Here is a 24,795-nt window from a genome sequence, read left to right as displayed (position 1 = left end):
TTGCTAGAGAAACAGATTATGTTGTTTTGAATACGTGGATTTAGGGCATCTGCTCTAGAATTGCTTAACTTTTTGTCTTAACTATATTCTTAATTCCACTTGAACTGATTATTTCCTAGAAATGTTAATTATTTGGCTTGAAAAAGAGGATTTTTGTATTTTCCTGAAGAACCGAACTTTTCCATTTGATTGAATCTTATGCTCAAAAAATATCTAAGATGATTTAATATCTTTCATTTTGACAATATTGTTCTGTATGATTAAACTGTCACCCTGTAGACTGTACACACAGATTAAAAGTGAAGGGTTTGCACATAAATTAACCCATACTTCTTGAAAACCATTTTTACTCTATGGGTCTCCAAAGGATAATTTGTACGCAGGATCAAAAGGAAGCCTACTAACAATGGAGAGATCTAAGATATATACCACAACCTTACCTTTCCAGAGACATTACCTCAATCGACACCTCTGCCATGAAACTGGTCAGCACCCAAAATATGGTTACATTCTTTAACCCTTTATAAGATGACCTTGAGAGCTGTGGCACTGTTATTTCCAGGGCCAGGCTCTGAGTAGACAGCTTCAGGAATCCTAAGTGTTTAGTCTTTAGGATTTTTTTTTTTTTTTTACCCCTCACCATCTGGACCAAACTATAGTTAAATATATCCAGTTTGGTCAGAACCAAACTAACTCATACAGATTAATAACTAACCAAAACAGAAGAAGCCACGAGCATTTCTATGTTTCTCAAAACTATCCCCTTTATGGTTTGCTTACCCAGCCTGGGTGATGTTATGGTATTTACATTAATCTTCTCATTGCAGGGTTGAAGGTGGCATGGTCTGTATGCTGCAGGTTTTTCTGAAGAAAAACACTCATTTCCATGTCTTCCTGTGATCTTATGCATGCACTGGATAACCCGGGACTGCATTCCTTTACCACAGGTAATTGAGCACTGGGGAGATACAAGATGTGTTAAAATTCCTTGTTGCTTTTTCCTTTTTCTACATTGTAAGCCACCTTCCTTATCTCTTCCTTAAAATTTAACATGAGTCACAACATCCAGAGTTGATGCAAAATATGGGTCAGAAATGTTGATACTTACAACTTGGGCATGCAGCTCTTCAGAACTTCTGGCTGACCTAAGACACAGTTTGGGTCATAAAGGACATAAGGGAGTAAAGAAAGATAAAGAAAGGTGGAAATACTGAGTAAGAGATACCAGTGATGTACTTGGGTGGACAGTGCTTAAAGTTCTATTATCTAGTTTACAACAAATTCATTATTTTTTTTAAAGATTTTATTTATTTATTTGTAAGTGAGTGTGAGAGAGCATGAGCAGGGGGAGGGGCAGAGGAGAGGGAGAACTATATCAACTCCAAAGGACAGGAACAGATCAAAGTAATACATTATTTTTCAGGACTGTAAAAAATGAAAGTAACTATAGACACATGATGACTCAAAATACATAATTTTAGCAGATAATAGCTTTCATAAAAATTTGAAAACATTTAAGAGAAAAAGATGTTAGTTGCCTTCCTCATACAAATTAAGTTTTATAATAATCTGGGAAAAACCCAGAAATGAAAATACTACCCAGGAAATAATGGAAGTTTTATAATTCATTTAACAAAACAGAATCATCTCTGCCTTTGAAACTAATGGAATAAGATTTATCACAAAATTAGAAACTAATGGAATAAGATTTATCACAAAATTAATTTTTTTATTTAAAAAAATTTAAAAATAGTCTAATAGCCTTAGGATCTAATTTTCATTAGCATTCTGTAGTAATAAAAACATCAGCCTCTTATTAGTAATTATCTTCTTTATAAGACATTTTTGTAAAAATTTTATTGCATATAGGTGAAAAATGAACAGATATTTTATATGAAACAACTGAAATCACAAGGTATCTTCCAAACAAGTTCTTACTTTCTTATAGAGGATACTACTAAACAATTGGGTATTTCTTCAAATCATTTTACTATGATTAAAGACAGATAGAGGTTAAAAAGAAAAAGCCAAAATAATTCTGGCCATGAAATGAGGAGACTGGGCTCTAATATTGTCTCTTGCAACTAATTTCCCTGGAACTTATTTTTTCTTTTCGTTAAGCAAGGCACTGCAGTAGATTATAACTATACTTTCAGGTTTAAATTACTATGAAAGTAAAAATTTCCAATCACTTATTATTAAAAATTACTGTAGTCTGGCAATTTTTAAGTGGTGAAGCTTCATAACAGGAAAAACTATAATTTCATCATCTAATTATTCAGTGTGCCAGCCAACAATGGTATGACACAGGTTCTGTCAAGATTATAGTTTGCTTAAATGTCTCAGAATATTTAATCATTTATTGAATTCTCAAGTATTTATTGATCACCCACTATGTTCAGGATCCCATGCAGATAATAAAGACAACAATAATTGTTAATATGATGGTACATTTATTAGTAATCTTTATTAACAAAATACTAAAACATAGAAAACAAGGAGACTCAGAAACAGATCACAAACCACTGTGGAAGTTGGGCAGTCTCATCCACTTTTAGCCAAGTGCTTAATATGTAATTAATTAGTATATTTTCCAATTGTTTAGTATTTTAAATAATGAGTTGACCTACAGAATGACAGTTTGCTGCTTTAGGATCAAAGGAAACTGATACTACTACCTCCAGAAACTTTTACTTCATACAATACTAACACTAGTTAGCACTCAGTATTTATTCTATGTCAGGCACTGTGTTAGGTCATAATTATTTTGGTATCTCACATGAAGCCCATGAGTACTATTTTTATCCCTTTTACATAGATAAGATAGAGGCTCAAATAGGTGAAACAAATTGCCCAAATCTTTACAGTTAAGAAGTAGTGGAATTGGAATTTGAACTCAAATACACTAAATTCAGAAATTGGATGCCTAAGCATTACTTGATTCTAGAACATTGCTAATGCTTCTCTCTATGTTAATAATCAGAAATCTTTTCTTGTCTTTATCCTGCCAAATGGATTTCTAATCCTTGTTACCTTACTATTAACTTAAATATTAGTGAAATTAGGGCCTTTTTGTTTCGTTTTGCTATAACCCAGGTTATAAGATAGGAGGTAAACTTTTTTGCCTTAAGGACAATTCACATGCAGGATTTGTCTTAAGATAGGGTTAGCATATAATTTACCACCCAAATCAGAGCACTGGTGAAATAAGTGGTTAAAGTAATGATTCCTATACATTGGACAGTATGGGTAATCTGGAACATAGAGTCACCTCGTCTAAAGACATTTTACTGGTATGTCTACGTATTAGATGAACACAAATGAATGGACACAGGAAAGAGCTATTATATTTCAGGCATTATCTAATATGCTTGTATACAGAATGTTTTGGTTAAACTTTATTTTTTTTAAAAGATTTTATTTTTATTTATTTATTAATGAGAGACACACAGAGAGAGAGAGAGAGAGAGAGAGAGGCAGAGACACAGGCAGAGGGAGAAGCAGGCTCCCTGTGGGAAGCCCGACGTGGAACTCGATCCTGGGTCACCAGGATCAGGCCCTGGGCCGAAGGTGGCGCTAAACTGCTGAGCCACCCGGGGCTGTCCTTGGTTAAACTTTAAAAAGTGAAAAGAGTGAGGCTCATAGAGATTATTTCATTCATTCATTCATTCAATAAATGTTTACTGAAGTCCACAATGAGCCAAACGCTGTTTTGGATATTGGATATGACAGTACACAAAACAGACAAAGACACATGCCCTCAGGGAATTTACATTCTAATAGGAGGGAGCAGGAAAATAAAGATTTAAATTTCATTGCACATTACATATTGACTGGTGGTCTAGAAAAACTAAGGCGGGGAATGGGGAGCTTGGAAACATCTGGGGTGAAGGACTCTGTAATTCAAATGAGATGATCAGAGAGAACTCAAGGATAGAGTGACAAAGACTTGTTCCACAAAAAGGAGAGACAAACATCAGATGCAAGTCTTTTCATTCCAAATATGATGTTCTTTCCACTGTGTTTCTATAGATCTCAGATTAATTTCAATGTTTTTTTCTTTCTCTCTCTCTCCTCCCCTTCCTTCCTTCCCTCCCTCAGTCTTTTTATCTAATACATTTTAAATCTTGCCCTTCACAGAAGTATCAAGTAAATTTAAAATGTATTTGAAACAAGGCAGCACACTCTACACTTGCACTCAAGGTCAAAACACTAAAATGCCAACATTAATTGGCTAGAAACTGGTAAAGAACACAGGGTGGACCAGATAACTTGCCATTGATATTTCTTTTACGAGTAAAGTTCCCTGACTAGAGTATTTTAAATAGAGAGACGTGTTTTGTCTGACAAATACTCAACAGTTAATCTTGCCCTTGCCCTGAAGGGCCTCTGAAGCAAAGCACCTTGTGAATCAATTCCACGAATTAGAAGCCTTTAATTCTGAACAGGAAACAGTCTTGATGTCCCAGATTTATGAGAGTAAACAGGAAACAATAATCTTTAGAACAAACTTAAATAGTTTAGAACATTGCTCACATGATTTTGGAGTTAATTTTGACCAAGATAACAAGGTACAAGAAGAACTGATTATTGGTAATCCCTCTCTCCTACCAAAAAAATGAGCCCCAAGGTCTCTGGAAGTGAAATTTGTTTTCCTGATTTTGTGATATTCATCCTTTCAGCCTACCTGAGAAAATTATGACCTTCCCTGCACTTGGCAACACATAAGCCATATCTTTAGATAATATCACCATAGATTTTTCTTTTAATGGAATAAATCCTTCCTGGCCCTGGGACACTAGTGACAACTTCTAGCACTGTATTAAATTATGTTTACACAGTAGCTGACATATCAAACTCTAAACATGATTAGGGAAATTTTCTCAATAATTCACAGTTTGCACTATTAAAATAATTAGAGAAATTGTTCAGTAAATGAGAATTGTGAATACAAATGTTGGCAAGTCAATAAGAAGGCTTCATCCTCTTTTTAAAAGGAGATATACATTTATAGAACCTTATAACCATTTCTATTACCTAAAATTTTATTTTCTTTCTGCCATTCTTATGCCAGGTAATAAGAACTAACTAATAGACTTATTTTACCTAAGAAAATTTTATTTGAACTAACTGGAAGAGAAATGTCTGGCGAAGTAAGTGATGTACAAGTTGAGGGAAGTATATAGAGGATGTTTCCTTAGCTCATATAGTTTTCTAAAAATGGCCAAGCATCATCTGATGTTAGATACAGATTTAAGTCTTGAAAAGTTATATGTATGAAGTTAGATGATAGCCCCGTGGTGGACAGGATTTGCTAGTACTGGCAAAAGCAGGTTAAGATGCTAGAATGGTTTCACAAACATATGGATTGGCCTAAATGCAAATAAACAAAGGGAAATAGAAAAAATGTAGGAAAAACGAACACACTAAAAAAAAAATCTTAAACTCTCAACTATGTGGCATTTTCACAGAAAACGATGAAATGAACTCTGAATGGCTGTGAAGTCCATCTCATGGGTAAGCCAAGGTGTAAAATCCTTCCTTCCATCACAAAAGATGAATGAGCATTGAGGCACTGCCCAAAATGTGAATTGCAGAGAGAAACTGACCATAGATATATATTTCACTTCTGACATGATATTATTTATGGCATTATTAGACACTGTTGCTCAGGTATTGGTTTAATACTTTGAAAAACATGTAAACATCTTAGAGAAGGTGTTCAAGAAAAGGCTGTTTATCTTGAGATATTTTATTGATCCCTGGTGAAATTATTTCTTTCCAAGTCTAACATTGAAAGTTTGAAGATAATTAGGCCTTAATTAACACAATGGAATAAATAAGGTTTTGATGCATTGAATACCACATAGAAGATATGAGCATACTCTGCTGCTAAATTTTCATCATTTTATATAGAAATATTCTTCTTGTGATAGATTTGAATATGCTTATCAAGAATCTGCACCTTTTAAAAATAATCTACATGTATTGTTCCCCAAAGTTTCTCTGAATACCATTATACTGAATGACATAAATTTACTAAACAGTAGTGAATGATAGCAAACGTGCTCTGTAATACACTTACATGAGTAAAACATGCTTAATTCAAAGAAAAAGAGCTACACAGGCACCAATAAATAGCCATATAAAAATTAATAAAGTGTCAAAATGACAGAGGAGAATGATTCTAAGAGTTCTTCAAAGTTCAGAGGTTCTTGTCCATCGTACTACTTGAATCTACTTTTGCAAAGAATAGAATTATCTTTCTGTCCGTTGAAAATTCATGAATCATGTAGGAAATTCCACAATGGCTCATGGTAAAACCTACCAACTGTCAAATCTCTGTTAAATTCATCAAGGAACATTTCTTCTTGTCCAAGAAGTGACCTATGTACTTCTAGAAAACATATTTTCACTAAAGAACCCTTTATAAATGGAATATCCACAAATACCTTGTAATTACTCACCTATGTAGAGAGGAGACTCTCATTCTTTGCACTGATCTCTGATTCTTATAGTGCTTCTGTGCTTAATATGTTCTGAGATCAAGTAGATCTACTCTGCATACGTGGTTCTGAACAGGGAGCTAAAAATTACTTCCACATCTAGTCTTAGGTATGGGGTTCTGTAGTAAAGTGCCAAACTTTACAATTATTGGTTAAATGATAGTTTCCTACCTCTCCTTTCAGGACTTCAGAATAGTCACCTACCTCTCCTTTCAGGACTTCAGAATAGTCACAAAGATACTGCTTTGGTGCTTGTTATTTGTTACCCTGGATATTTAGATAACTTAGATTTGGCAACAAACTGGGACAGTGTGGAATAAATAAATTTGTAGACTCCAGTTAAATAATCAACTAGTTTGCCAGTGAGTTTATAGAACTATTAATCTGTGCACGTTAAACTGTAAAACTCTTCAAGCTGTAAGCATTGTAAAATGTCCTCTTAAACATAGCAGCAAAGAGGCAGAAAACCCAAGAGTAAAAATGCTACTATAAGATATTTATTTGCAGTTCTGTTGGCTTACAAACATGACTAATGCTGGTTTGCTTTTGAATTCCTCAGAAACACAAACAAATTTCAGTATATTCAGGGGTTAAAAATAATAATTTTCACACTTGGCTAGCAGAGAGATTACCCGAGATTCCTTCCTTCTAGACTGTGCCAAAGATATATATTTTGGAGAGAATGTGTTTTCTCTAGGCCAACAGCTAAGGAAGGCTCTGTAATGCTTTACTCATTTCCAGCTGGCCTCTGTAAGAAATAGGAATTCCTAAATTAAGAGAAAATTGTCACTGGCAAACAGAGTTCAAAAAATTTTTTGAAACCAATATCATAGACAATCTTACAGAACCCGATAGAATCTATAATGAGAAGTGCCAATCTAAAACAAGGTTAACAGCATTGACTTGAATAATTTGTCTTTGGGAATAAGTGGATTATTCCAGAATGGTTTAACAAGAGTGAAGTAGCATTTGCAGTGGAGAGTGGACCTCATAAGGAAAGTAAATGATGACTTCTACTGGAAATTATTAGCACAGCATTCCTATTCATTTATGTATATGTTTGGCAGTTCCATCTTTTGACTTTTTAATAAAGTGAGTGTGAAACAAGCATACTAAGGAACAAAAGTTAGGTTTGTTTTTTAAGATTTGCTATTTATTTTGGTCAGTGTTTCAGCGTCTTTTTAAAGTAGTTCAACTGCCTTATTTAACACATGAGTATTTGGAATTGAATCTATTCCTAGAGGTCAGATGTTTGAGGATTTTTTTGCATATGTGTTTAATTAATTCATCATTTCGTTCTACAGCTCAAACTATTCTTTTCTCTTTAATGAAAATGTCTGCATATCGTTATAGCAAATCAAGGAAATGTGTGTGGCACAATCAAGCAGAATGCTTATGAATGATTAGCAGAGAAGTGAGCATGTTATGAAAGGGCCGTCAAATTAACTCCTCAAATCATTTTTTATATTAAAGTACACATTGATCACAACAATTATGGAAGAAAAAAAAGATGTTCTGCATTAAGAAGCAATTAATAAACACAAAGTCTTGAACACATTTGGAATTCTGCTAATGCTCACCCTATGAATCACAGGGTGTTGGAGAGGTGAAAAAACGACTATCGAGACATTTCTATTTTATCTCTGTCATTCCAGAGAAACATCTTCCCACCAGACAGAACTGTTTGGAATGATAGTGATTGAATTTCCTTTTCAAATAAAATACTTTCCAGGTCTAGTTCAATAATCCTATGTCCAAAATGGATCAGATCCCTCTGTGGCCATGGGAGAGAAGTGTGTTTTGTTTTGTTTGTTTTAATAAAGTCTTGGTTTAAAATAGCACAGAAAGCACTAGGTAGTTAGCTTTAAGTTGTGCCAACCTGAAATAAACCAAGCGTTTTCCAGGTCACAGTGAAGATTCTTAAGTGTGTTTTGCTTCCAACTGCTGCTTTCTTTATGTGTTATATATCTGCCATCTAACCTGATGGCAGGTATTTCAGCCAAATGGATTCAAGAGAATGCAAAGGATGTCTACCAGCTACCTCAAAGATCAATGTTAAGCACTTTTTTTTGGGCTTAAGTAACATGTTATTCAAATAAGGGTAGGTTTACTTAAAAAATCACATTTATAAGTAGTTTGATTTACCATACAGAAAAAGATCAAGGGAGTCATGTATTTACATAAAATTATACTGCTTAATTTTCCCTAAGAAAAAGAAGCTAGTTACAAATTCCTTTGTAGTAAAATACATGCAATATTGTGGTTCTTACAGAATTAGAGTCAGAAAATAAAATGGATCAGAAGAAACACAATGTTTAGATGTATCCTACATTTTTTGCTTACTTGATGAAAAAGTTTAGAGATCATTTTATTCAATAAACATCACTAAATGTAATACAATGTTGTGGTCACTCAGAGAGATCTGTGAGCAAGGTAAAGGGGTTGAGATAGTCTTTATCTATTTTTTAAAGATTTATTTGTTTATTTGAGAGAGAGAGAGCAAGCAGGAAGGGGTAACAGGGGGAGAGAGAATCTTAAGCAGACTCTGGGGCTCAATCTCATGACCCTGAGATCATGATCTGAGCTGAAAACAAGAATCAGATGCATAGTTGACGGAGCATCCCAAGATATTCTTAATCAGATAGCAATAGTATAAGGCAATAAATAATTAATTGAGAAAAAGTAACATTGTCATTAAGTGCAAAGAAATTCTCTCATTTGTTGCCAAAGCCTTTGAAAAATCAAACACTTCAAATGGTCCTTGAAAGACTCAGGTTGGGGCACCTGGGTGACTCTGTGGTTGAGCGTGTGCCTTTGGCTCAGGTTGTGATCCTGGGGTCCTGGTATCAAGTCCTGTATTGGGTTCCCTGCAGGAAGCCTGCTTCTCCCTCTGCCTACGTCTCTGCCTCTCTCTGTGTCTCTCATGAATGAATGAATAAAAACTTTAAAAAAAAAAGAAAAGAAAAGAAAGACTCAGGTAGTTGGAGGAAATACATTCTAGGCAAAGAGATATCTCAAAGACACAGAAAAAAGTACAAGTACAAACTGCTCAGGCCTGAGCTTAGTGGAGATTCCTAATTAATGAGAATAATGAGACAATTCTCAATAGGTAGGTCAGTACCGGAATTTGGAAAGCTTTGAATGCCAGCATGAGTATCTGCTGGTTGACAGTCTAGCCACAGGCAATCCTCTGGAAGTACTCAGGCTATAGGATAGAGTGAGTGGATGGGTCTGAAACAGGAGTGTTGGGGGTAAGGAAGCACATCAGAAACTGTTGCTCTAATCCTGGTGAAAAACGAAAAGGATTGCATTATGACACTGGGAGGAAAAAGGACTACAGCAAAGCCCTACTTGTGTGAAGGAGAAAAAGTGCGAAGGATAATGCCCAGCCTTGGAAGCTGGGAAGATGATATTGACATTTTTCAAGAAAAAGGAAATTGGAAGTGGGGTATGGTTTGAGGAAAGAAAATGAGGAATTTTGTTTTAAATATACAAAATTTGAGCAACTCCTGGCATGCCAATGGCAGAGTCCAAGAGCAACTAAAGTTTGTGCTGAGAATAAAGATAGAGCCCACCCCCTTGCTCAACTGCCTCTAGCTACATTCCCTCCTTAGGTACGCTTAGACTTTAAAAATGGAAACACCATCTAAATGTTGATGAATCCAAAACTTATATTTCCATCCCATTTCTCTTCTCTGATCTACTTACTATATGCCAGTATTTAACTCTTTTATAGGCAAATGAAACAGTTCAAAAGAGAAGTGAAAATCTTTCCTCTCCAACTTGACTCCTAGTGTTCCCTATCTCCCACACAGAAGCACCGTCTGCACAAATTGTTCAGACCAGAAAGCCAATCTGGGAGTCCTTAATACCTTAACACCTGCCTCTTCCTCTTCTCCCTCACAAATAACCAACCCCAGCTCTGTTCATTTTAACCCCAAAACCATTCCTCAAAACTAACCATTTTTCCCCATCTCTGCTTACACTACTATAGGAACAGCCAGCATTTATAGGGTTACTGTGTCTCTGACATGATGCTACTAAGAACTTTCCACGAATTATTTCATTTGGATTTTTTAACTTATCTAAATGGAAGATCCAGAATTCAAACCCAAGGCTGTGGGACTTCATACACTGAGCTCTCTTACCTCTTACAGATCCCAATCTTCTCCCTTTCCTAGAAATTCTGTAATTTTCTCTTGGCATCTTTCTCTATATATTCATGACATCAGTCATTTTTAATATTGTAGCCTGAAAATATTTAAGGATTAGGAAAGTATGCATTTTTTAATTTCAGACAGAAAATGTTAGCCTGCTTATAAAATTAAAAGTAACATAGGGATATGGTAGGATTATAAGCACAGAAGGTCCTTTCTTCCAATGTAATTCAAATAAACTATTCTTTGTATATTTGTGCAGAAAATTTTTAAAAAAATGATTTTATTTATTTCAGAGAGAGAGAGAGAGCAGGAGCATGCAAGCTGGGGGAAGAGCAGAGGGGTAGAGTGAGGGACAAGCAGACTCTGAGCCAAGCATGGCGCCCAGTGTGGGGTTTGATCCAAGGATCCTGAGGTCATGACTTGAGCCCAAACCATGAATTGGATGCTTTAACTGACTGAGCTACTCAGGCACCCCAAAATTTTTAATATGTAACACATGTAAACAACTTTAGTTCATACTATGTAACTTCTGCATAATATTTACTCACTTAATAGTAGGTCTTGGAGAAACTTTCCCATTATCATGTATTTATCTATTAATAAATTTTTAAAAACTACAGCATACAGGATTATGATTTATATAACTACTTAATGGACATATGGGTAGTTTCCAAATTTTTGTTGTGCCAAAGAATACTGTAATAAACACCTTCATGAATATGGTTGGCAAATTATGTAAGAATGTGTGTAAGGAGAAACTTTGGCAATGGAGTTACTGAGTCAAAGAATGTACACTTCAAAATGAGATGCCATTTTTCTCACCTATCAAATTGGTTTTAATAAAAGTGTGATAACATCCAATCTTAGTAGTATGGGGAAACAGAAAGTACCTGGGAAGAAATAAGTAAAATCTGCTCCCTGTACATGAAGCTTTCTGGTAGCCCCATGGCAGCCCTCAATGTACATCTCTTGTTGCTTTTTGAGCCCTGAAATCACGTGTGTGTGTGTGTGTGTGTGTGTCTGAAATCACGTGTGTGTGTGTGTATTTATGTCTAAACATTTCCTTGTTTTATTTATTGTACTACATGGACTTGTATATAGTCTTTCAAATTTGAGTAATCTAATGTAAGCCTTCTCAAAGTGCATTATACTAGATAACAAACTAGCTATATGCTCTGAAAAATTGATCTTTGGTTAAAAGAATAAAAAAACACTACAGCCTCTCTTTGAGATTTACCAAGTATAGAAAAATGTTAAAGGATCTGAAAGTCCTATAGCAAACAGTATTTGCTTATCTTTGTTTAACTACATTATTCCTCAGACCTGGAGACCATATCCCAAGGAATGAGTTTTCCATGGAACTTAATGTGGGGAATGCAAGCCTCAAGAAATCGTAAGCTAATATGAATTTAGTCTTATAAAAATGATGACCTTCAGATCTTTGGTAAATATTAGTCTTAATAATGTATCTACTTAACAATATATTTCTCCATTATAGCAGTTGTCATTTTATTCATTCCTTTGATTCTCTGGTTTCAGCTGATACTTAACATTGTCTATTTTTACATTCAATTAGGATATTTAATTTGGTTATTTGCAGCTAATTATTCCTTTAAATTTGAATGGGAAATCCTCTAATAAGTGATTAAGTTTCTCTCTACTATTCCGTAACAACCCATTTAGTTTAGTTGTATTAAAACTAGCGAGATACACATTTGGATTTTAGGACTTACAGCAAATGGATTTTAACTGGGGTGTGTGTAAGCCAGCATTGAGTAAGCTCAGATATGTAGAATTCCACAGTCTTAAAACCCTAGCCTTGCCATGGGGCAACAAGAAATCCCTCTTTGGGGAATTTTAGCTTAGGTTCTTTTTGTTTCTTTTGACTTAATGCAAAAAAGCTAGGCTCTGTAGGTAAACGATGAAAAACATGGTGTTATCTGGTCATTTAGGACATTCTTGATTGCATTGGTCAGGATTTCTTTAAATTTCCTTCAATGATTCAGAGTTTTCCTCCAGTGGAAAGAAATGTCCTCTGTGATTATTCATAATTTCATAGTTTTTAGATTCCTTTTCAAATTAATATAGTGGATATAATTGTGGTTTCCTTTCACAGGATAAGTTTAAAATGACTCATTATACTGCAAGCTTTATATTTACCACTTCTAAACAAAGATATACCATATTATTTGTACAATTAAATCATGCAAAATGATTTATTGTGCTTCCAGCATTATTTTGAATTATATCATCAAAAAAAGACTCATCTCTTGTACAGAAATCTATTAATCGTGTCATAATTTGCTATGCGGACAAAACTATTCATTTTCCAGAATTTTGAAGGACTAAATTAAGTTCAAATTATAGAGTATGAATTGAATCTAAGAATAAACCAAGAATAATTATATACAATTCCAAGGTGTTTTGTGTCTCATTAGAATTCACTGGAAGGAGTTCTCTTGTTAATGCTACACGGAAAAGTTAATGCTACAAAAACTACAGGAAGGACCAAATTTTGTATAACAGGTAGATGAAACAACACTTTAAATTTGCTCCTCTATAGGCCTGCAATAATGAAAACAATAAGCTGCAGACATTCAAATAAAGCCAGAAAGGTCAAATTCTGGCAGAAAATAAGGCATTTCATTAAACATAAGGGACTATGATATTTTTCAAATCAGTATTCTAAGGACAGCTTAAATAAGTGAATATGGATTTCTACTACCCAGAAACATATGGGTTGGGTTCTCTTCTTCCGAGAAGGACCCTAAGGCCATATCTATATCAGAGATATAGTTAGAATGTGACATATAATTGTGTCAATGGTTAATGCAAGCCAGCACAAAGCCCCCACTTTGTTTTTTTTTTTCCCCACTTTATTTGTATTCTATTTTTGCCAAATTTCTAGTCTCAATGAAATAAATGCAAGCATTGTTCAACAAAGGCTGTATTACATCTACTTTGAAATCAGAGGTAACATTTATTTATTTATTTATTTATTTATTTTAATTTTTTTTATTGGAGTTTAATTTGCCAACATTAGCATAACACCCAGTGCTTATCCCATCAGGTGCCCCCCTCAGTGCCCATCACCCAGTCACCCCCACCCCCCTGCCTACCTCCCTTTCCACCACCCCTTGTTCGTTTCCCAGAATTAGGACTTCTCTCATGTTCTGTCTCTCTTTCTGAACATTTTTATGACAGATTTTTCTCTTTTGAATATTCCTGGATTTACAATTTTCTCTCTTAAGCTGAGAGCAATTTCCCCACTATTTACACAAAGCCACCAAACCATAAATAATAGAAATCACATAGGTGATACAAATACAGTGAATAGTTTGAGGCTGTTCAAAAGTTTTTCTTAGGAAGCCTCCATTTAGCCAAGATATCCTTGGCTCAATGCTGGTTAAGGATTTTTAGATAGTGGACGAGGCTGAGGATACATTTTTCTTTTAACTGATTCTCTAGTGATTTGCCTGTATTATAGAGGGAGGAACACGGTTTCATAGCTAGATTTTTGTGGATAGCTCACTGAATATTCCTGATTAAAGCCAATCCAAGGCTTAATTTTAAGTCTACTAGATTTATCAATAGTTTAAAAACTATTAGTAGAATTTGAGTGAAACTGACAGATTAATTGACCTCCGAGGAGCACAGAAATCCACCCACAATTGTGTGCATATTGCTGCTATTCTTGTTCCAGGGACACAGCTGATAAGATTAAGAAATCTATGTGCTTCCTCTTTGAATACTTTAATCACTGAAACTTAATAATCACAGCATTATTCCTTTTCTCTGTAATTATTTTGGGATGATCTTTATTTTAACATGAAAGTGGTATCTTAGGAGTAAAAATGAAGGAGTAAAGTCAAAGTTCACATGGAGCCACTGGCTTTAATTTGTGTATGTTGTTTAAATCTGTTATGCTGAGATCTCAGTCATAAATAAGAACAAGGAAACAGGTTTAAGGAAAAGAGTAGACTTATATCCATATAAAGAAAAAATGCAACATATTGAACCTTCTAAATAAGCAAACAGAAACAAACAGGCCAACAGACAGAGGTAAAAAGTCATAGAACAAAAATGATATGTTATGCGACATGACTACTCCTTTCCTTACTCACAAAGGCGATCTATGTTCTGGTCGGGCAGCAATATAATAACACAACAAAACCAACTGAAAGTAATTCAATATAAGTATATCCAAAAAAGGATACACATAAAACTCTGATAAATTGGAAAAAATATATTTCTAGGCTTAGCATAGAAAATCAAAAGTCATGTTTTTTTTTATGATCTCCCCAATTAATTTTGATTTTGCTTAAGATTTAACCAGAGGCCACATTATAGGCACATTTATTAATCAATAGCAATAATATGTGTCATTCAAATATGACTTGCTGGCCTTATTTCCACATGCCGCAATAAAGGAGCTTACAGTTCTGTGTCATAAATTATAACAACTCTTGAATCTTATGGTTTTTTTTGTGATTACAGTTTTTGTTTTTTATAGTTAACTGGAGGTTAACACTTATCACTTAAAATACTTCTTTTTTTCAAAAAGATTTTATTTATCCATTTACCTGAGAGAGAAGGAGCACACCTGCATGTGTGCCAGCATGAGTAGAGGGAGGGACAATGGGCAGAATGGGAGAGACAATCTCAAGCTGACTTCATACTAAGTGTGATGTCCAGTACAGGGCTCAGCCTCACCACCCTGAGATCCTGACTTGAGCCAAAACCAAGACTTAGCCACCCAACCAACTGAGCCATGCAGGCATCCCTAAGAAAATATTTCTATTAATTAACAAAGCTGGAAAAACAGAGCTCATCTATTCTAGTAGTTTTTAAACTTTTTTCTTAGAAAAGAATTATTACACTTAAGGAAAACATCTCAAATTTCACTAGCCAAAATAAACAAATGTGGGATGGCTAACAATTAAAAGAGAGCAAAAGGGGATCTTCCTCACACCCTCCCAACAAGGACTTTCATTTCCTCATCCTATTTCATACCTTTAGTACTGAAGAAAGGGTTAATAGACACATAGCTTGAAAACAGTGTTGTTATCTGTTTTCCTTATTTCACTCATAGGGAAACAAATATACAAAGGTATTCAATAGCTTGACCAATTGGTCCATCTGTATAATGAAGGAATCCAAACTATCCCCCTCCTTGTCTTGACTTCCAAGCCACAGTCTTTTTTTTTTTTTTTTTTTTAAGATTTTATTTGTTTATTCATGAGAGACAGAGAGAGAGAGAGAGAGAGAGAGAGAGAGGCAGGCAGAGGGAGAAGCAGGCTCCATGAAGGGAGCCCGACGTGGGAATCCATCCCGGGTCTCCAGGATCACACCCTGGGCTGAAGACAGCACCAAACTGCTGAGCCACCCAGGCTGACCCCAAGCCACAGTCTTGCCCCATCATCTCATTGTATTTCCCTCTCTTAGAATTAGGAAAACATTAACCCTGAAAATAAAATTATTTGTGGTTAATTTGGAATTCTCTTTCCTCCACAGGTTGTTTCCTCTAAAATGTGAAGTTTCCTTCTATGGTTCAAAGCTGCATGGATTAAGCTGAATATTTCCTAATTCTGTAGGGAGGGATTTACTTACATTGTTTACAAATGCATCTTTTAAAGAGTCCCAATGTAAACATGAAGTGCTGTAGGTCTTTGAAAGAAAAGTATAGAGAACATGAGATGCTAATATGCAAACATTTTTAGAGAGGTAAGGCATCAGGAATCACAAGAAAATAGATTTTCAATGTCAGGAATTTCTTCTGGGCCAACATTATGCAAACTGGCTAATCACAGTGTTATACTTTGAGAAGACTTCTTCCAGGAAGTCCTTTAGAATTCTCCACAAAAAGCCACCACACTCCCTACCATGACCGAGCACTAACCTCCCCCCCTTTTTTTTTCACATATAAAATAAAGGGAGAGAAGAGAGCATTTATTAGGTCTCTTCTAAGCCTTCGAATTTTATGATTCCATGATAATAAGTACATGATATCACAGCTGAGTGTTGCAAGGCACAGGGGATTATTTGATTAACGGTTACAATTCTGATGACTAGTATTTGAGACCTGTTTTCACCCACATATGATCAGAATTTTATCTTAACACATGGGATTTTTAAATTCTCTACATAGAGTGAATAGATGAGCTGTTTTCTATGGCTTAAATATATGACTTATATATAAGACTTATATATAAGACTCTCTTTTATTCATAAGTTAAAATACTATTATCACAAATTGAAGCTTACTGTTCGCTTGCCATATGATTTGTGTCTGCCTAATTTGATCAAAGAGCTTCAGGAATGCTGTTGCTTTCCATTTCTTCTATACACAACCCAAAAAGTTGATGGGGAAAAATAATGCCTTTTACATATTAAGATGAAGCGTGCCTCTGTTTGATCCTGTCACTATCTCCCTTAGTTATATTTTCAACGCACTTAACAGATAGTACTTTATTAGATGTTTTATGCAAAAATATTCTGACAAAGAATGTATCAATAAAGACTCACAAAAAAATAAAAATAGATAATTTTTTTGAGAGCTTCCTTTGTGTCAGTCTTCAGTGCTCTATACATTTTTTCTTATTTGATATTTAAAATAGTTTTACAGAGCTCATGATCATAATCGGACAGACTGGGTGTGAACCTGGGAAAATAACACTTCATCTGTCCTAATCCATACCTCTGTCCTCTATCTGTCCTAAATGTCATACTGTGTGGTTACAACACTCCAGGCAATGCTGGCATCATTGAAACCTAATACTGAGAATGGACAAAATGAGTCTCACCTTAGACCAGTCGCCCATCCGCCACACATAGCATTTCGAGTAATCCTCACAGTCTTCAGCCTCCCGGGGTCTGGTGGAGAGGACACATTTCTTTCGAGGGTTAGTACACCTCACCGTCCGATGACGGACGCCTTTGCCACACTTGACCGAACACTGGAAGATAACATCAGAGAGTCTGGATGAGGTTGTGATTAGGAGATAGAGACCAATGGTTAAATTATGTTACGTAATATTTCTAATCAACTCTCCTAAGCCGATCACTCACATAAAGATCAGGTGAAAGAAGAAAGAGAAGAAACACACCTGGCTTCACCCCAGTACCAGGAGCCAGATAAAGCTTGGGGCCCAGTTTGGAGCTAAATGAGTTTCAGGAACACAGGACCATTATAATAGGATTGGTGATGAAAGACAAATAATATACAATGATCAAAATGTAAAATATTAAACTTGATTGGCATCACATAGTTATACATAGTTACATAAGAAAATTGAAAAATTTACTTTGGCTAAGATTTAGTCTATTTTAGCCCTAAGAAATACTTGTGAAAAATGAAATTTTTTAAGAGAATCAATTCTCATAGACTTTTCTTAAAGGGAACACAGGAGAAAATCTTAGCAAAAATAAAATATTTCATTGCATAATTATATACCCCTGGAAATCATCAATCTAAATGATTTAAGATGGTGACATAACACATAAAGCACATATGTATATTTCACCAGTCTTTTCTAGATGCAAATTAGTACATCATTTTCATTTGTGCTCCTTGTTATGGATTATGTGTAAAGCTTCTCAGTTTTACAAAGGTACACATCACTGACTATCTGGACACAGAGATCAAAATGGCATTGGGCAGGAAGAGGGAGAGGAGAGAGAAAGGAATAGATGAAAGATATGGCAAAAGTCGAAAAATTCAATGAATAATTGTCTGTCCAAAGCAAGAGTTGCAGGTGTACATTTAACAATGATGTAGTATATGAATAACCAGGAGGACTCCAACAGTTGTGTTCTTAAAAACCTAAGCATGGAACTAATGATATTTTAAATATAAAGTTTGCACAAATGAATGATTATCTCATAATTTATGGCTTATGTTTGAATATGTTGAGCTTTAAAGTGGACTACATGTGTGACTTGGCATTTTAATATTTATATTTTTATTTTTTTTGCAATTGTAACTCACCCTGATCCATAAGATCAATTTTTAAATTAAATCAAAGTGAGAGATATTCTTTAATTGGTAGACTGCACCGAGACATATTATTTGCTCTCAGCTGGTGCCAAAAATCTGTATAGAATTTCTGATCTATTTCTTCCTAAAGAGTTTGCAAAAATGTTATGGTTTGGCTGGAGGTGGGCTATTTTCCTTTGCTCATGTGAATCTTCTCTTCAGATCACACTGATTCTGATGTAAAATCAGATACTATATTCACTCTCAGAAGTATACATTGCCAATGAAGAAGAATCTGTTAAACAGCAAGGTATAGCTCAGAAAAGGAAGCCAACAGAAAGTTGTGCTATTTGCTAATGTACTTTGTGGAGGGGGGAGATTGGGTTAATTGAAGAATATTCCTAAACCTTATTATCTAAGCTACTATATCCTCATTTTCAAAAGATTGGCTACTCATTGTAACCTAGCATTTTCCATTTGTCAGGTTTTTTTTTTTTTTAAGATTTTTTATTTATTTATTCATGATAGACACAGAGGGAGAAAGAGGCAGAGACACAGGCAGAGGGAGAAGCAGGCTCCATGCGGGGAGCTTGACGTGGGACTCGATCCTGGGACTCCAGGATCGCGCCCTGGGCCAAAGGCAGGCGCTAAACCGCTGAGCCACCCAGGGATCCCCTATCTGTCAGTTTTATACACAATCTAGCATTCTGAGATTAAGCATATGAATGATTTTGGTCTGGATGTGTGCATGCGCATGACTCTGCACCTGTGTGTGGGTATGTGAGTGTGTTTGTGTATGTGCGCATGCAGCCACTTCCCTAAAATGCTTCAGAGAAGCTAGAAGATTTAAGTAATGACTGGTGTTTATTATTATGCACAGATACATATCATGGTAACAGAAAAATAAAGCATATGGTTGGGCATGGAACACACCTGTATGCTGCACACCACATGCTAATGGGTGTGCGGTACAGTGAGTGTGACAGCACTGTGTTCAAATCCCAGATACCACACTTAGATAAGATATTAGGGTCAACTATTTAACTTCTCTGAGCTCTATTATGAAATGGTGAAACTATTAGCCTTCTTGGTGATTAAATATAAGCAATATATTAAATATGAAATGAAAACAGAGACCCTGCCTACAGGATATGATTGTTAAATGTTCATGGTCTTTCTTCTTTCTCTTAAATGTTCAGGGATAAACAATGAATCAAATGTGTATCAACGTTTCTGCCCACTAAAGATTCTATACATGGTATATACCTGAATAAGCCGGCATTCTAATAAAATGTACATATAATGTGTTCTTGATTATGTGACAATGGCTGAAGTCATATTTGCAAAATTATATACAATGAGTATATTCCTCTTATCATCAGAAAAATTAATAGATGGTATTGAAATTGCTGTGCACAGAGATGTTGACTGCGACAGCATATGACCTCACATGAGCTAAGCTGGAGGAGAGTACGGGAACAGGAAGGGACAGGGGCGCACACCGTACCTCAGACCACACTCCTGCCTCCCACACAGTCATGCAGTCCTGGCCCTCGCAGCGCTGGGCAGACGCAGGCTTAGGCCCGGTGCAGTCCCTCTCCCGAGCTCTGATCAGAGTTCCGTTGCTCAGTTGTTGGGTACAGGCCACTTGTCTGCTCTGCATTCCTTTTCCACAAGTTCGTGAACAGGGCGTCCATTCTGTCATCATCCATCTAAAAGGAAAGAAAGAACCACTGAAACAAGTTAAAAGATATCCACCCATGGTGTATTTTGACCTGTCTGGAGTTAGAATTGTTGCACAATGACTTTTATTTTTTGTTTTTTTCTTTTTTTACTACTTTATAGTTTTGTCTAAAACACCTGTGTTTTCTATCATGTCGAATTCTCTGTATTTCTAATCTCAAGGCCTTGTTCCTACTAGAACTTCCAAGAATTTGATTCCATCCATGCCATATGATATGCTTTGCCTGTTGCTGCTTATCATACTGGCTGCACTGAGATACCTAATAAGTATACAATTGCTAACATACTGAGTTATTCCTGCTCTTTGTGTTTTAAGTCTTCACAATGACTCCATGTGTTAAGGTACTACAACTATTTTGGACTTTTACAGAGAGGGAAACCAAGGCAAGGAGAGATTTAACAACTTACCAAGGGTCACAGGGTTGGAGAGTCAGAAATTGAAATGAGACTCTAGATCACTTCACCACATGACAAATGCAGATATGAACAACGGCACAGAACTCTGTCATGAGAATACCCTCTTACCCAGAGGAAGCCATAGTTAGTACATTATGCTTATGACCTGCAACGAGTTTTCGTGTCTGGGCCATATCCTCTGATACAGCTACGTGTGCATCTTTAGGCTAGCCTAGCCTCTATGTAGTTGACACATAATCACAGACACTGGGGTACAGGCTCAGGAGCATAAACATAAAATGACCTCATTTCAGAGATCCCCAAAAACTCCAAATATTCTTCTTGGAATTCACTGATTAAGTGATTCTGCCAATACATATGCATTTTAATACCTAGATGGACATCCTTTTCCCAATCATCAGGGCAGTGATACATCTCTATGGCACTTCCATTTCTGTTGAGTTGGGATATACCCTAAGGACCACTAATTTAAACACCTCCCCAAATTTATTTCAGGAAGAATCGAGGCCTATACCAGAAAAGTGATTCATGAAATTTGTATGAATCGTGTCAGTAAAAGCCCCTCTGCATTTCCCACTATTAGGTCAACCACACAGGGGGAACTAAATCCACCCCAAACTACCTGCACAATCCTATTTCGGCACAGCGCAGGGCAGTCCAAAGCCCTGAGCTTAACTTTGGGTTCCTTGCTAGCTGTGGGGACTCAGTATATAGCATATACTTTATATATTACAGTATATTTATACGTAATTTATACTTATTTCTCTAGCTTCATCTCTCATTTGTTTGGAAAAGAAACCATATGCTCAGCTTGCTCCTCAAACACTATTTTACCACATGGTACCTGTTTATGGAGCACCCAGTGCCTGGAACCTTGACAGCCAGCTCCAAGTCCTTTCCTCCTAACAGGGCTTCTCCATCCAACCTATAATAATTGTGGTCCCTTTGCCCTCTGGCATCCGGCTTGTGGCACTCACACAGCATTTATTAGAAATAACCTCGGAAAGTGTGTGGGGGGGTTCTCATCCTCTCTACAAAATCCACCCTTCTTTTCCTGATTAGTATCTAAACTCTTTAAAGGAAGAGATCATGTCTTATTCTTCTTTGCCTCTATAACAGGATGTACACAACAGCTTGTCATTAAACATTTCTCATATTGGAAATTGTATCTATGTTTTACAGAAAGAGCATAAATTCTTCTACATTTACTTAAGCCCAAATTCTTCTGGCAATGATCCAAAGTTTGAAAAGTCACAACTCATGCAATCTAGTTTTCTCATCTGTACAATGGTTTAATTCTAAATGATTCTATGCTTCTATTTCTGAAAAGGAAAAAAAATTATAATAATATTTGCATCCTAGTATTGCCTCTAACAGAGTTCTTGTCTGCTGGTCTATCAAGTATGATGCAGATATATCATTTTGCTTGGGAGTCCCCTAGTGGATTTTTCCTAAAGTATTATCTTCCAAATTTTTTTTTTTTTATATATATATTTTTTTTTTATCTTCCAAATTTATTTAGTTTCTGATTCATCTTTCTACATAAAATGTGTACCATGCGTACCACATTATAAGTACAATGTAAACCCATGTATATAATTTTCCCTCCAATTATGGAGCCTAGAACACACTACTGAAAGGAAAAGTATGTGCAATTTCATGGAATCTCTTATTTTTTAAATAAAATACATTTTAGAGACCCTTAATATAATGATAAAAGTTACTTTTTCTTTTTTTAAAAAATATTTTATTTATGGGACACCTGGGTGGCTTAGTAGTTGAGCATCTGCCTTCACCTCAGGTTGTGATCCTGTCCTGGGGTCCTGGGATGGAGTCCAGCATCAGGCTCCCCATAGGGAGCCTGCGTCTCCCTTTGCCTATGTCTCTGCCTCTCTGTGTCTCTAATATTTTTTATTAGAATAACAAATAAAATCTAAAAAAATTTCATTTATTTATTTGAGAGAGAGCTGAGGGGAGGAGGTGGTGGGGTAGGGTGGAGAGGGAGAGAGTCCCAAGCAGAGGTGGAGCTGAGCATGGAGCCCGATGCAGGGATCCGTCTTGCGATCCTGAGATCATGACTTGAATGAAACTAAGAGTGGGATGCTTAATGCACTGAACCATCCAGGTGCCCCAAAAGTTACTTTTTCCATTCCTTATGAAAGCCTCTCAGAAATAAGATTTAGAATGTAAAACGTATTCTAATAAGACACTTTGTATTTTAGAATCAATCTAATTTGGAATTATCCCATTTCCTTATCTTTAAGATTTCTTCTTCCAAAGCTATTTACTAGTGCACTGATATAGTTTATATTTGGCACATAGGGTTCCATTAGTCTATTTAGTGACTTTTTTAATAAATGTAAACGGAAATTGGAATGTTTCTTACTAGGGTGGGAAAAAAGAAGAGGCAAGAAAAACTAAAGGTTATGCTATGCCATGCCAGTAAGTCATAGAAAGTTTTCCTATCATGACCCCCAATAACCGCTCATGTCCATTTCTTTTCGATATTTTGGTTGACCTGACTGCCACTGCTTCTTGGTGGTTTGCAACATATTGACTCCTTTCCCAAGGGAAGGAAGATAATACTCTCTAACAAAAAAGACATCCAGTGTCCAGCTGCAAAAATTTCTCACTCAGGTATGTAGTGACCTTCTAAAGTATTCATTTTACTAAGCCATTAGCAAGGCATTTTCCTCTGAGATAGCTGAGGTCAATGAATGAACAATAAATGGTGTGTACTCCACATTCTGATCCTTCACAGACCAAGTTAGGAAGTGACAAGTATGCTCTAGTCCTCAAATTCAACTCATTCAAGATTCCTGATAGATCAGAAGAAGCCAATGTTCTTTTCTCCAGATGGAAAAATTATATAGCACATGAGACAAATGGTGTTTTGAAATATTTTAGCAAATAATTTAACACAAGATAAGTTAGCATTTTAATATCTATTAAAAGTGATAAAGAAAAAGATAATTCTTAGGAATGGTAATAACAAAAATGATCCAGGTTCTTTAGCTGACAGAGCAAAGGCCAAAAACTCTGCTCTTATATCTGTCCAGCACTGAATGGAAAGAAGTTAAAGAGCTGACCGCAGGTTAACAATAATACCCTAGGTCACTTTTCCTGTTGATTACTACATTGCATCATAAAAAAGCCTAATTAGTTCATCTACTTATAAAATTACCCTGAAAAGCAGAGAGTGAGGTAGGTGGAGTGGGCACAACATTACTGAATGCATATTAATGTGTTTTTATCTTTTGTACATTCTTTTACAGATCATTCTTCTGTCCTATTCCTTAGAAGCATAATTTTCCCTGGGGATTGGGAAAGAACAAGAATATTGGAGCAGGAATGCAGAGGAAAGGAAAAGTTGATAATTAGCTTTTGTCACCTTGTATACACCCAATCTACAGCAAAGCAAGCCTTGAAATTTCAGCATTGTAAAGGAAGGAAGGATTTTCCAAATTCTTTTAAGCTCTCATTCACATAGCGTGAGCCAGATCTGAAGGGCTTAATAAGCAAGTTTTGCAGTAAGCCAAAAACAGAGGAAACGCAGGATCAGGGTTGCATTAGAGGCAGGGAAGGCCAGGGGAGCAGGGAAACCAGAAGAATGGAACACGAGCCTGGATGCACGAATTCCCAAAGAGATTAAGACAGAAAAGTTTAAATAGAGTTAATTGGCCACTTTGTTCCCCCTTCCTCTTTAACCTTCTCCCTCCATATTTACTGTGCTTGGAGGGCCATGAAGAATATTATATTAGTTATAGACCACTACGAAGCTACAAGTCCTTTGCATATCTGAGTTGAAGGGCACATGAGCTCACTGTGACTCTGTGCAGGATTCCATTCTCTGCGTGGCTCCCTAGGAAATCACAACTAAAACTACACCTCATTCATGGAGCCGCAAGAGATCTCTGAGTGTCAGGACAGAACAGATGTCCCTGTCTCTGTATTCCAGAGAAATCAATGCAGCCTCATACTCTTTTTTTTTTTT

At 35.9% G+C, this 24,795-nt stretch overlaps 1 protein-coding gene and 1 long non-coding RNA gene across 2 annotated transcripts in view; one reads left to right on the top strand and one right to left on the bottom strand.

Moving 5' to 3' along the window:
- ADAMTS19 (ADAM metallopeptidase with thrombospondin type 1 motif 19) overlaps nucleotides 1–24,795 on the bottom strand; it is a 226,741-nt gene that overhangs the window by 2,068 nt on the left and 199,878 nt on the right. The window contains exons 20-22 of the mRNA XM_077911535.1: nucleotides 20,149–20,353; nucleotides 17,470–17,622; nucleotides 781–958 (exon numbers count right to left, since the gene is read on the bottom strand). Coding sequence (XP_077767661.1) covers nucleotides 781–958; nucleotides 17,470–17,622; nucleotides 20,149–20,353 — 536 coding nt within the window. The remainder of the gene's footprint in view (nucleotides 1–780; nucleotides 959–17,469; nucleotides 17,623–20,148; nucleotides 20,354–24,795) is intronic.
- LOC144322049 (uncharacterized) lies at nucleotides 5,483–17,160 on the top strand. Its single transcript, XR_013387608.1, has 4 exons — nucleotides 5,483–5,517; nucleotides 11,988–12,059; nucleotides 13,105–13,192; nucleotides 16,181–17,160. It is a non-coding gene; the product is annotated as an uncharacterized LOC144322049 (long non-coding RNA).

Source organism: Canis aureus, chromosome 10 (genome assembly GCF_053574225.1).
Source record: "Canis aureus isolate CA01 chromosome 10, VMU_Caureus_v.1.0, whole genome shotgun sequence".
Taxonomy (NCBI): domain Eukaryota; kingdom Metazoa; phylum Chordata; class Mammalia; order Carnivora; family Canidae; genus Canis; species Canis aureus.
This window is presented reverse-complemented; position numbering and strand designations above follow the sequence as displayed.